The sequence below is a fragment of the Dama dama genome, chromosome 6, assembly GCF_033118175.1.
Source record: "Dama dama isolate Ldn47 chromosome 6, ASM3311817v1, whole genome shotgun sequence".
Classification (NCBI taxonomy): Eukaryota; Metazoa; Chordata; class Mammalia; order Artiodactyla; family Cervidae; genus Dama; species Dama dama.
In genome coordinates this window covers 6758433-6771563 of record NC_083686.1, presented here as the reverse complement: position 1 = coordinate 6771563, position 13131 = coordinate 6758433, and the positions used below count along the sequence as shown (strand labels likewise).

Genomic DNA, 13131 nt, shown 5'->3' with positions numbered 1-13131 from the left:
CTGATGAACTTTGGGTAACATCCTCATTTTACAATGAGAGCAAAAGTCGGGGGATGTCACGCCCAAGATCAAGTTGCAGTGTCAGGGTTCAGATCCAGACCAATCGGACCACAAGGAGGCCACATCCTGTCCACCACACAGCCCTCTGCAGGCAGAGAAAGGAGCTGACAGTCCAGTAGGGAGTGAAACAAATCAGGTGAACAAATCTGAGAGCCAGGCAACTCCCAGGTCTACCAGCGGTTCAGAGAAGAGAACAATTCCATCCCATGGATTTATCATCTAACACCTCGCTTCCAGTAAGAATTAATGTGCTCCTTTGTAAATATATCAGTTCACAGAGGAGAGGTGCTGAGCGATCAAAGGGAAATCAAACAAGGTCCCTACCCTCAGGAAGCTCACCCTTCAGTGAGACAGATGATAAACAAGGAATTTCAGTAGAGGGGATAAGCATTCCTGCAGGGAAAGCCCAGGGATTGGTGGGGGCATAGAAGTAAGTGTGGGTGGGCACGTGACAACTTCGTGCAGTCCTCACCCAGGGTCCGATACAGCAGAGCACCTTCCAGCGAGTTCAAACACCCTCTCAAAGTGGACAGTGCACCCTCCCCTGGCCAGGAGAGCCAGTCCCTTGAGAACCTGAGCAACCAGAGAGTCAGAGACAGGAGGATCTCGGAGGGCTTTTCATTACAACTGCCCATGCTAAAGGCTGTCCTTTAACCTTTTGTTCCTGTCGTTGTTGTTGTTTAGCCACTAAGTCGTGTCCGACTGTTTTGCAACACCATGGACTATATCCCACCAGGCTCCTCTGTCCATGGGATTTCCCAGGCAGGAACACTGGAGTGGGTTGCCATTTCCTTCTCCAGGGCATCTTTCCAACCCAGGAATTGAACCCATGTCTCCTGCATTAGCAGGTCATTTCTTTAACACTGAGACACCCGGGAAGCCCAACCTTTGGTTTTAGCCATTGTTTATACAGCATATCCACGTTTTGTGGTTCTTTCATTTAGATTTTAAATTCTCTTTCAATCATTATTTCTCACCGGTCTGTCTAAAGTAATTATATTTACTTTATAAGTCATGGATTATGGTTATGGCTTTAAAAGATTTCTTAACTTTTATTCACCTTTCTGATTTTCCTTGACCGGAGAGGAAAACATAACAAAAAGTGAATGCATCCTGAAATGAGACAGTGTTAGATTCACATCCCAGCTTTGTGACTCATGAGATGAGGGACCAGGAGAAATTTCTCCTCTTCGCTGAGCCCCACATCCATCATCTAGGATTGCGGGTTCTGATATCTTGCTTAATCTTTACCAGAAACCATCCTTTATAGGACTGTGGTTAAGATTAAGCACGGTATCAGACCTAAAGCTCTTAATGGCTTCACAGAAAGGCCTGTCTGGATGAATAAAAATTCAAGGAGAAGTACAAAAAGAATTTTAAAGAAAGAAAAATGCGCTATTCTCTCAGGCTGAAACTTTATGCCAGAGAGTCCATAACTCAATGGGTCAAACCAAGGTCTCTTGTGCAGTGAGCAGCAGCTTGCTCCATGTTCTTCATAGTCTGTGATATTATAAAACCGCAGGCTCCTATGAGAAGTTGGGATAAGCCAAAAAAATTGACCTTTCTTTTTCCATTAGAGTTCTAAACCAATAAAAGTATAGAGAAAATGTGTAAAAAAGATACAAAGAGAGAGGGGTCATTTATAAATTAATAGAGGCTTGAGGGACATACCAATCAATTGCAATGTATGAAATAACTGTCATCTAATTCAAAATATTATACTAATTTTTTGAGATTCTGAAGGACATTTGAAATTTACTGATATTTGGCATTATTCAGGAATTGCTGTGATAATTGTATGGTAATTATGCCTTTTTATATCCTCTTTTAGAAATACATACTGAAATATTTACAGATGAAATGATGTCTAAGCTCAGAATACTAATGAAGAGGCAAATAGTTGAGAACATAGACAAAACCAGATTGACAATAACTTAATGGTAATTGAAGCTAGGTGGGTGATGGGTTCATGGTATATTATTCTTCTAATATTACTCATATTTGAAACTTTCCTTAAAATATCTTTTTAATATAGATAAAAATACCACCTATCTCCCGATAAAGATGAAGTTGGAGAGCGTGGCTTAAATGTGCAACTCATGGGCTGCCCACTGAGCCCTTGAATCAAGCAGGGGTGTGCCCTGAGCACTCACAGGCCTCTTGGTGCACCAGCCCGTTAGAGTAGCTCACAGTGGTCCTCAGTCTGGGATCTTGAGTTCCTTTCCTATGGAGTCTCTGCCTTTGTCTCTGTCCCAGTGGCCCTTCCAAACTTAATCGGCCACATTGCAAATGTGAGCTGGTGAATACCAGGTAGATGAGGCCAGGATCACAGGCCACACGAATCCTTCCTTCTCATCCTTGGAAAAGAATCCACAGCACAACACACGCTGTGTTAGGGAGGGCGGGCAGAGAGACTCCACAGTGTCATCTTTGCACATTCAGGTGGTATAATAATCAGAGGTGGTACAATAATCAGATAATCAGAGGGGGATCGATTACATCAGAAGAAAAACAGGAACATTTCATTGAGAGATGAATGGATAAAGAAGTTGTGGTACATACATACAGTGGAATAGTACTCCGCCATAAAAAGGAACGAAACTGAGCCAGCTCCAGTGAGGCGGATGAACCTAGAGCCCGTTATACAGAGTGCCGTAAGTCAGAAAGAGAAAAACAAACGTTCTGTATTAGCGTACACATATGGAATCTAGAAAAATGGTACTGGTGAACCTATCTGCATGGCAGGGATAGAGGTGAGATGCAGAGAATGGACTTGTGGACACAGTACAGGGGAGGGGAGAGTGGGACGAACTGAGAGAGCATGATACATACACCATCATGTGTGAAACAGCTAGTGGGAAAAGCTGCTCTACAACACGGGGGACGCAGCTCGGTGCTGTGATGACTTAGGGGGTAGGCAGGGGGTAGGGGTAAGGGAGGTTCAAGAGGGTGTGGACTTACGTACACCTGTGGCTGATTCACATGGATATATGGCAGAAACCAACGCAACACTGGAAACCAGTCATCCTCCAATTAAAAATAAATTTAAAATCATAAAAGAGGGAGCAGATATATGTATACTTAGAGCTGATTCACGCTGTTGTTCAGCAGAAACTAACACAGCATTATAAAGCAGTTATCCTCCAATTAAAAAATAGAAATGTTTAATTAGTAGAAATAAAAGAGTGAGATCTGCATTTTAGAAAAATGTGTACCAGCCGGAGAGGCTTCATGGAGAGAGACAATGGAACGTGGAAGGAAGGCAGCAGAGCTGAGAAATATTTTATCTTAGCACAAAAGTGAAGTGACCCAGGAATACAGGGGAAGCTCGATCACTTGGAGCAGAGGGTTTGACTGAGACCGTATTGTGTATTCGTAATCTATGGATGCCCTGGCAACGGGGCCTTCATCTCACGGTGATGGCATGATAATGAGACACACCACAGTAATCAGCTTCAGAACTATAGGTGGTCCTGTTGACCCCATTTTGGGAGAAGGTCTGTGAAGGAGATAGATAGGGCTCAGCAACTAACAAAAAAAAAAAAAAATGAAGGTCCTAAAAGAAAGCCTTTGAGCGATTCACCAAGTAATAGATTTGACCCGATACCCTAGAGTACTTCGGGGTATAATGCTTTTCCTACTGACTTTGAAGTTGATGCAGATAATAAGCCATCTGGTGGTTTGTCCAAATTATCTCACCTTTCTACCTGATGCTGTTGCTCTCTGAAATAACTTGAACCAGGAAGAAGAGGAAGCCTATTCTCCAAAACTAACCTGTATTAGTTTGAAATAGAAGCACTTGCAGTACCCTGATGCTTTGTCATCAGCCTCTCTCCCACAGACGATTAGGTCAGGCAAGAAGACAGGATGCCGATAACTTGCCAAATAGGGTATGATCTGGTGGAGACCAGAGCAGCACGACTCAACCCTCCACTCTGACAGTGGATGCTCTGGACTGGAACAGTGATCAGCAGAGACAAAGGGGCTGGTTATCTGGGAGTGAGCACCCTGTGTTGCTGTTTTTACTTGGCTTTCTCTTCCCCGATTCCAGGTCTATGAGACCGCTGGACACAGTGGTACCACCTTGCTGGCGGAAGTGTTTCTGCCCATCCCCGAAACCACCGTTGTCAGCGGAAGGGCTCCCATTGAGGAAGTGGAGTTTAGCAGTAACCAGCACGTGACCCTGGACCACGAGGGAGTCGGAAGTGGTACGAAAGGCCTCAGCGGCTCACGGAATCACTGTCAGATTTGAACATCTCTTTTTTTTCTTCCCTTATCAGACAACCAGATAATTCCAACATTGCTATCAGAAGTTCAAATGAAAGCAATAATCGCATATGATTTTTCGCAAAGTAATTTTTACACACCATGGGCGGCCAGTAAATTCATGTAACTGTACAAGTGTAAAGTAGTTTGGCCACGTGAATTAAGGGCCTTTAGATTTCCTTTGTGGAGAAGGAAATGGCAACCCACTCCAGTACGCTTGCCTGGAAAATCCCAGGGACGGGGGAGCCTGGTGGGCTGCCGTCTATGGGGTTGCACAGTCAGACACAACTGAAGCGACTTAGCAGCAGCAGTAGCAGCAGATTGCCTTTGACACCTTAATTCAACTTCTAGGAATCTTTCCTGAAAAAATAATTTAAAATGAAGATAAAGCTTTGTGCATTAAAAAAAAAAAAAGTACATCATAGTGTTATCTGTAAGGTGGAAAAGTTTGAAATAAAATAATGGTAATGGGGATATTATTAAATAATATTCTCTCATCTCTCATTCTCTCATGGACTTTTTCACTCTGTCAACCATGTTTTTTTTAACCTCTCTTTAATATACTTGACATCTCTTTCTTCCACTTCTATATTCTGTGTAATTTCTTTAAATCAGTCTTCCAAATCATGAATTCACTTTCTGGCTATGTCCAGTCATCGAAACTCATCACTGAGTTCCTCATTTCAATGACTGTATTTTTCACCTCTGGAAATCCTATTTAGTTTTTTTTACAATCAGTTCTGACAACCTTGGGTCATTTTCTGGTACTCTCAATCACTTATTTTATTCATTCATTCATTCCTTCATTCTCTGTGTGTGTGAGTCGCTCAGTTGTGTCCAACTCTTTGCGACCCCTTGGACTGTAACTGGCCAGGCTCCTCTGTCCATGGCATTTCCCAGGCAAGAAGATTTTTCAGTATTCTGTATCTGGCATTCCAACACCTTTCTGCTTATTGGTCTGATTCTGTTTCCTCGCATGCCTGGTGATTTTTTATTGTGAGTGCATATCTGGATGCAAGAATTCCTTGAGTCCCAAATCTGATCACCAGTCTAAAAGTCTGGAGATCTAAGCTTTTAGTTCCAACTCTGTTACTGACAAACTGTGTGACCCTAGTAATCATGGAACCTCTTTGACTATCATCTTCCTCATTCATAAGAAGGGTCTAATAATACCTCCCTTAAATGTCTTGTGGGCTTATTTTGAAGATCAAGATGCAGTGTTCAGTATGAAGGAAAGATTTTTTTTTAAGTCATAAAATAAAATAAGTACACTTTATTTATTTTTGTTTTGGCTGCACTGGGTCTTCATTGCAGCATTCCAGCTCTTCATTGCAACACACAGGCCTACTTACCCTGTGGTATGTGGGATCTTAATTCCCTGACCGGGAGTCAAACCCATGTCCCCTGTATTGGAAGGCAGATTCTTAACCACTGGACCACCAGGGAAGCCCCTGGAGGAAAGCTGTTTGGAAAACACAAAGATGCTATTATAGGGTTAACAGTGGTGTTGTTTTGTGTTAATATCAATAATATTAACTGGGACTCCAGAACAAGTAGTTCCTATGAAAGTGAAAGTCGCTCAGTCGTGTCCGACTCTTTGCAACCCCGTGGACTATACAGTCCATAGAATTCTCCAGGCCAGAATAATGGAGTGAGTAGCCTTTCCCTTCTCCAGGGGACCGTCCAAGCCCAGGGATTGAACCCAGGTCTCCTGCATTGCTGGCGGGTTCTTTACCAGCTGAGCCACCAGGAAAGCCTATGTTTCATGCTTAAAAATCTTTTCTTCTTTTACATGATTAATGTCCTGTCTGGAGACTTTTTGTCATTAATGTTGAATCAGTGGGAGCCCAGTCAGTGAGGCTTTGAAGTCTCTAGCATAGCTGAGCGACAGCATGTGAGGAGTGGTCAGTGCCTGCCAGGTCTGTCTGAGGCTTTGCAGGTTTTTCCTCACTTGACATGCTATTTCTCATTCCAGGCACGCTCTCACCTGAGGGCCTTTGCATCGTTCCTTCTGCCAAGAAGGCTCTTTCCCAAGATACCTACATGCCTCCCTTCCGCTTTCTTCAGGCCTTTCGTTATTCAGAAGGGACTTCTCATGGAGCCTTCCTTTGCCACTTAACATTGGAAAGTTCAACCCCTGACTCCTCCTAAAACATATATTTTCTAACACTTTTCATACTTTTTTCTCTTTTGCACTTACTACTCTCCAACATGGGGTTTCCCTGGTGGCTCAGTGGTTAAAAATCTGCCTGCAGTGCAGGAGACTCGGGTTGGATCCCTGGGTGGGGAAGATCCCCTGAAGAAGGAAATGGCAACCCACTCCAGTATTCTTGCTTGGAGAATCCCATGGACAAAGGAGCCTGGTGGCCTACAGTCCATGGGGTCACAAGAGGTGGACACAATTTAGTAACTAAATCATCACCACCACCACTCTCTAACATGCCAGCCTCATCTCTTATTTATCACATCTATAATCTGTCTTTCTTCAGTTCAGTTCAGTTCAGTTCAGTCGCTCAGTCATGTCCAACTCTTTGTGACCCCATGAACCACAGCACGGCAGGCCTCCCTGTCCATCACCAACTCCCGGAGTCCACCCAAACCCATGTCCATCAAGTCGGTGATGCCATCCAACCATCTCATCCTCTGTTGTCCCCTTCTCCTCCTGCCCTCAATCTTTCCCAGCATCAGGGTCTTTTCCAATGAGTCAGCTCTTTGCATCAGGTGGCCAAAGTATTGGAGTTTCAGCTTCAACATCATTCCTTCCAGTGAACACTCAGGACTGATCTCCTTTAGGATGGACTGGTTGGATCTCTTTGTAGTCCAAGGGACTCTCAAGAGTCTTCCCCAACACCACAGTTCAGAAGCATCAATTCTTCTGTGCTCAGCTTTCTTTATAGTCCAACTCTCACATCCATACATGACCCTTGACTAGACGGACCTTTGTTGGCAAAGTAATGTCTCCACTTTTTAATATGCTATCTAGGTTGGTCATAACTTTCCTTCCAAGGGGTAAGCGTCTTTTAATTTCATGGCTGCAATCACCATCTGCAGTGATTTTGGAGCCCAGAAAAATAAAGTCTGACGCTGTTTCCACTGTCTCCCCAACTATTTCCCATGAAGTGACGGGACCAGATGCCATGATCTTAGTTTTCTGAATGTTGAGCTTTAAGCCAACTTTTTCACTCTCCTCTTTCACTTTCATCAAGAGGCTCTTTAGTTCTTCACTTTCTGCCATAAGGGTGGTGTCATCTGCATATCTGAGGTTGTTGATATTTATCCTGGCAATCTTGATTCCAGCTTGTGCTTCCTCCAGCCCAGCGTTTCTCATGATGTACTCTGCATAGAAGTTAAGTAAGCAGGGTGACGATACAGCCGTGACGTACTCCTTTTCCTATTTGGAACCAGTCTGTTGGTCCATGTCCAGTTCTAACTGCTGCTTCCTGACCTGTGTTTCCTACTTGAATGTAAATTCCGTGAGGTCAGGGATTCCTATCAGTTTTCTTTGCTGCTGTCTTGGTAACTAGAATAGTGCCTGGCATGAAGTAGGGGCTCAAATAGATATCTCCTGAACTAATGAAGGAGTGTCTTCACAGTAATCCTTAAAAGGGGGTACTATCATTATTATTATAGTATGGGCTTCCCTGATAGCTCAGGAAAGAATCCACCTGCAATGCAGGAGACCCCAGTTCGATTCCTGAGTCGGAAAGATACACTGGAAAAAGGAAAGGCTATCCACTCCAGTATGCTGGCCTGGAGAATTCCATGGACTGCATACTCCATGGGGGGGGTCACAAAGAGTAGGACACGACTGAGCAACTTTCACTTTCATTATTATTAACTCCATTTTATACATAGCGAAACTAAGGTTCAGAGAAGTTAAGCGATTTGTCCATGGTCACACAGCTGTTAAGTGGCAGAATACATATGCAGTTGGTCCCAGTGCGGAGCACATCACTTATCATAATGCTACACTCTGCTATCAGAGATACAGCCGAGGGGCCTACTGTGTCATCACCTGAAGTTCAAGGTTGTTGATTTGAATGATGTGTTCCATCCCCCCACCCCCATTTGTCTGCTCTCTGATTTGCCTTCTCACTAGCATGGGGCTCACTCCCTCTTTCTAAACAGCATCCTTTTTCATCCGCTGCTTCCTCAGGAGTGCCCTTCTCATTTGAAGCTGACGGTAGTAATCAACTGATTCTAATGACCTCGGGGAAAGTATCCAACAGCGTGGCGTGGGCCATTGGAGAAAATGGGATTCCTTTAATTCCTCCGTTGTCGCAGCAGAATATTGGATTCAGAAGGTAACGTGTGGCTAGAACAGCTGGTGAACAAGGACAGCATTGGCGTTAGCACGATTCAGTGGGGAGAAGGCTTTGCAGTCTCACAGTCTTTCCTTTTATTATCATGTGCCAGTATTTTCAAGGTTTTGTGTGTGTGTGTTCTTATGATAAAAAGTAAAATGCTAACACCCTAACAAATCCCGGATGTTTGTCAGCATCAGGTACACTGAAAAGCACTTTCCCGTGTCTAGTCTTCGCCAGTACGTCTGTGAAGTATTTTCGCAGTTTTACAGACGGGCAGAGTACACGGTGTGTGTTGTTGCTGCTGTTCAGTCGCTCAGTCGTGTCCCACTCTCTGTGACCCCATGGACGGCAGCTCACCAGGCTTCCCTGTCCTGCACTATCTCCGGGAGTTTGCTCACGTTCATGTCCGTTGAGTCGGTGATGCCATCCAACCATCTCATCCTCTGCTGCCCTCCTGACTTCAATATTTCCCAGCATCAGGGTCTTTTCCAATGAGCCAGCTCTTCGCATCAGGTGGCCAAAGTATTGGAGCTTCAGCATCAGTCCTTCCAGTGAATGTTGGCATGGCGTACAGTTATATATATTTGGCCCTCAGTCAGAGATCACTGTAAAATATGACTGATGTCAAAACTTCTGGGTGTATGAAAGGCCCTATTCTCAGTCCCCTTCCCTGATTGCTAGCTGTCGGTTTCCCTCAGAACAGCAGGAAGGGACTCACTCCAGACGGACGGGCCACCCCTCTTAGTGGTTGATGTCCATCCAGGCAGCCTGGACTCTGGAGCCAGGTGCCTGGGTTCCAGGCTTGCTTCTGTCGTTCCCCAATGGATGTGTCTTGAGTGGATCATCTTACTGTCGTGGCCTCAGTAGCCTCCATAAAATGAAAGGATGTTTCTTTTCTTTTTTTTAATTTATTTATTTGGCTGCACCAAGTCCTCGTTGCAGTGTGCAAGATCTTAGTTGTGATGGGATCTAATCCCCTGACCAGGGATCGAACCCAGGCCTCTTGCCTTGGGAGCAGGGAGTCTTAACCACTGGACCACCAGGGAAGTCCCAAAAGGACTTATCTTGATCGTCAAGAAGATACATTACAAGTCACACACTGTCATTTCCAACACATGGAAAAACAGAGGAATAGGGCCGGTTTTGTTCCCTTTATGCCCTCTCCTTCCAATGTAAACACCTGGATCCATGTGATAATAACAATGAGGTCTTTCTCAGCCAGGAGCCTGGCAGCATTTCCAGGGGAGGCTTGTTTACGCCTTTACGTACAAACCTCCTGTACTTTGTCTCATTGAGTTTCCTGCCGAGGTTAAAGCTCCAGCTCCTCAGGACAGAAGGAAAAACAGTGTGAGGGACGGGAGACACAGCCCTGTTAATAAAGGCCCAGCTCAACCATGATGACCACCTAGCCCCTTTGGAATTCAGTCGTGTCCAAAGTTGGGGCTTAAGTTAGTTGCATAGATGTTTCTTCTCTTTGATTTTAGCCTCAGGCCCAAGTGGTCCCCAGGTACCTGGGAGGTGGGGCCTTTGGGGCATCCTACACCAGGTACCCTGGTCTGGATCCAGTGACTCAGGAGACTGTTGCAGAGATGCAGGGTCACATTTGCATTCCTTCTAATTATGCATCTTTTTCCCCCAGTTGTACTGAGATTTAATTGACATGTAACATTGTATAAGTTTAAGGTATACAACAAAATGATTTGATATTTCTAGATATTGCAAAATGACTCTCACAATAAGTTTGGGTAACATCCATTGACACACATGATTAGAGATTTTTTATCCCTCTTTGGGCTGAGAAATTTTAAGATCTACTCTCTTAGCAATCCCCAAGTGTACAATAGAGTATTAGTAGCTACACTCATATAGTCATACACAGATTGAAGGCAGGAGGAGAAGAGGGTGGCAGAGGATGAGATGGTTAGATAGCACCACCAAACTCACTGGACATGAATGTGAGCAAACTCCGGGAGGTGGTGAAGGACAGGGAAGCCTGGGGTGCTGCAGTCCATGGGGTTGCAAAGAGACGGACACGACTGAGCGACTGAACAGCAGTAGCTATAGACACCACACTGTACATTAGAGTCCCAGGACTTATCCATCTTACAACTGGAAGTTTGTACTCGGGAGTGGCTTCATCCATTATCCACCCCCCTGACCTCTGGCTCCACCAATCTTTTCTCTGTTTCTACATGTTTGGTTATTTTAGATTCCACGTAAAAGTGAGATCATCTCACTTAGCATAATGCCTCAACATCCATCCATGTTACAAATGGCAGGATTTCCTTGTTTTATGACTGAATTTTATATATATATATACACATATCACATTTTACTTATCCATGTGTCCATTGATGGACACTTCAGTGGTTTCCATGTCTTGGCTATTATAACTGATACTGCAGTAAGCATGGGGGTGCAGAGACCTCTCCAGGACATTGACTTTGTTTACTTTGGATGTATCCCCAGAAGTCAGATCACAGAAGCATGTGATTGCTCTACTTTTAACTTCTTGAGCCTCCATGCTGTTTTTCACAGTAGCTGCACCAACTTACATTCCCACCAACAGTGCACAAGGAATTCCCCTTTCACATCCTTGCCAGCACTTGTTATTACTTGACTTTTATGACAGCCATTCTGACAAGTGTGAGGTGACATTTCGTTGTGGTTTTGATTTGCATTTCCCTGATGACTGGGCATCTTTTCATGTGTCCATTGGCCATTTGTATGTCTTTGGGAAAAGGTTCATTCAGATCCTTTACCCATTTGTTAATCAGATTGTTTGTTTTGTCACCATTGAGTTGAATGAGTTCCTCATATTTTTTGGATGTTTTTATGCTTTATTAGATACATGCTTTGAAAATATTTTCTGCCACCATTCATGCTTTTTTATTACCCTTATAACATATTTAATAGCAACCATCAGGTAAGGACAAATGGCAGAAGTCCTTCCTACCATCAGATTTTCCTTCACAGAGCAGGGCTGACCCTGCGGTCTGTGGTCCTGATGCAGACTGCTCTGTGATGAAGTCTGTCTCAAGGAATCAACTTCTGTTTTCAGCGCTTTGAAGAGAGCAGATGCCATCTCCTCTATCGGCACGTCAGGACTGACAGACATGAAGAAGTTGGCCAAGTGGGCGGCAGAGTCCAAGCTCGACCCCAACGACCCCAGCAATGGCCCCCTGATGCAGCTGATCTCGGTAACGTGGCAGGAGACATGGGCGCACACCACTTCTCCACTCGGTGTGGTAACCACAGAAAGGGCAGGGCTTTTTACACAGGTCCCCTTTCGCACTACATTCTCCTATGCCAGAGTGTGTAAGAACGTGAGGGCTGGGTTGAATGACAGGTTTAAATTCTAGCTGTGTACCTACTGACTGTGGGAGCAAGACAAACGTGGCCCGAAGCCCGTGATGCCCTCACAGTGTTGTCGGGAGGAAATGAGCTGCTGGGTGTCAGCCCCTAGCTGTCCACATGCAGCATGCAGGAAGCACCAGGTACTGCTGAGGTTACGGGGCTTCCCAGGTGGCGCTAGTGGTAAAGAACCCTAAATGGTAATCTAAATAATCATCCAATAGCAAAACCACCATTTCTGAAGACACCCCATTGCAGGAGAAATAAGCAATGCAGGTTTGATCCCTGGGTTGGGAAGATCCCCTGGAGGAGGGCATGGCAACCCACTCCAATATTCTTGCCCGAAGAATCTCATGGACAGAGGAGCCTGGTGGGCTACAGTCCATGGAGTCCCGAAGAGTCAGACACGACTGAAGTGACTGAGCATGCATGCACGCACGTTGTGGTTACTCTTACTTCTAACCTCCATAAAATCCCTAAGGAAAAGTTTCGCTTTGCCCCTTCCATGGAGAGACACTGAAATCAGACTCTCGGGATTCCTTGCTCCAGGGCACGTAACTGGTAAGGTCGCGGCTCCCAGTAGATGCGATTTCAGGGCATTTGCTCTTTCCACGTCACCTTGAAGGGCTGATGGGGCATCTTCAGAAATGGTGGTTTTGTTCATTTTCTTGTTGGGTGATTAATTAGATTACCATTTAGGTTTCACTTAAATATTTTTGAGATAAATAGCTTGTATCTATCATAACACTCAAAATTCATTCTTTGGTGAATTTATGCATAAAATGGCACATTAGTTAGTAAATGATTTCTCTTGGTATCAAAGACAGTTGCTTTTGCTCCCAAGTTCATAGTTTCCACTGAAACCTAATAAATAAGTATTTGATCCAGAAAGTGTCCATAGCAGCACATTCTGTGATCACATTTCTTAGTTCATCGGGTTAACTCTAACCAGGATGAAAACTTTCATGTTCCTCTAGTGATTCTAAGAGAAGTCCCAAAGCAAGCTTCAGCTTATTCTGATTTTTATCTTTATAAAATCTCCTTCCAACATGATACTTAGTGCAGACAGAGCATTACTAGAAAGAACAGGCCATATTACCTGAAGTGTAGCCTATTCCATGTAAAAGTCTCAAATTTTGTTTCA

The 13131-nt window shown here is 44.4% G+C and overlaps 1 protein-coding gene across 3 annotated transcripts in view; it reads left to right on the top strand.

Moving 5' to 3' along the window:
* CC2D2A (coiled-coil and C2 domain containing 2A) overlaps positions 1-13131 on the top strand; it is a 126041-nt gene that overhangs the window by 67615 nt on the left and 45295 nt on the right. For all 3 annotated transcript variants that reach the window (XM_061145484.1, XM_061145480.1, XM_061145485.1), the window contains 3 exons: positions 4112-4268; positions 8483-8630; positions 11695-11833. In XM_061145484.1, the coding sequence (XP_061001467.1) occupies positions 4112-4268; positions 8483-8630; positions 11695-11833 (444 nt within the window). The remainder of the gene's footprint in view (positions 1-4111; positions 4269-8482; positions 8631-11694; positions 11834-13131) is intronic.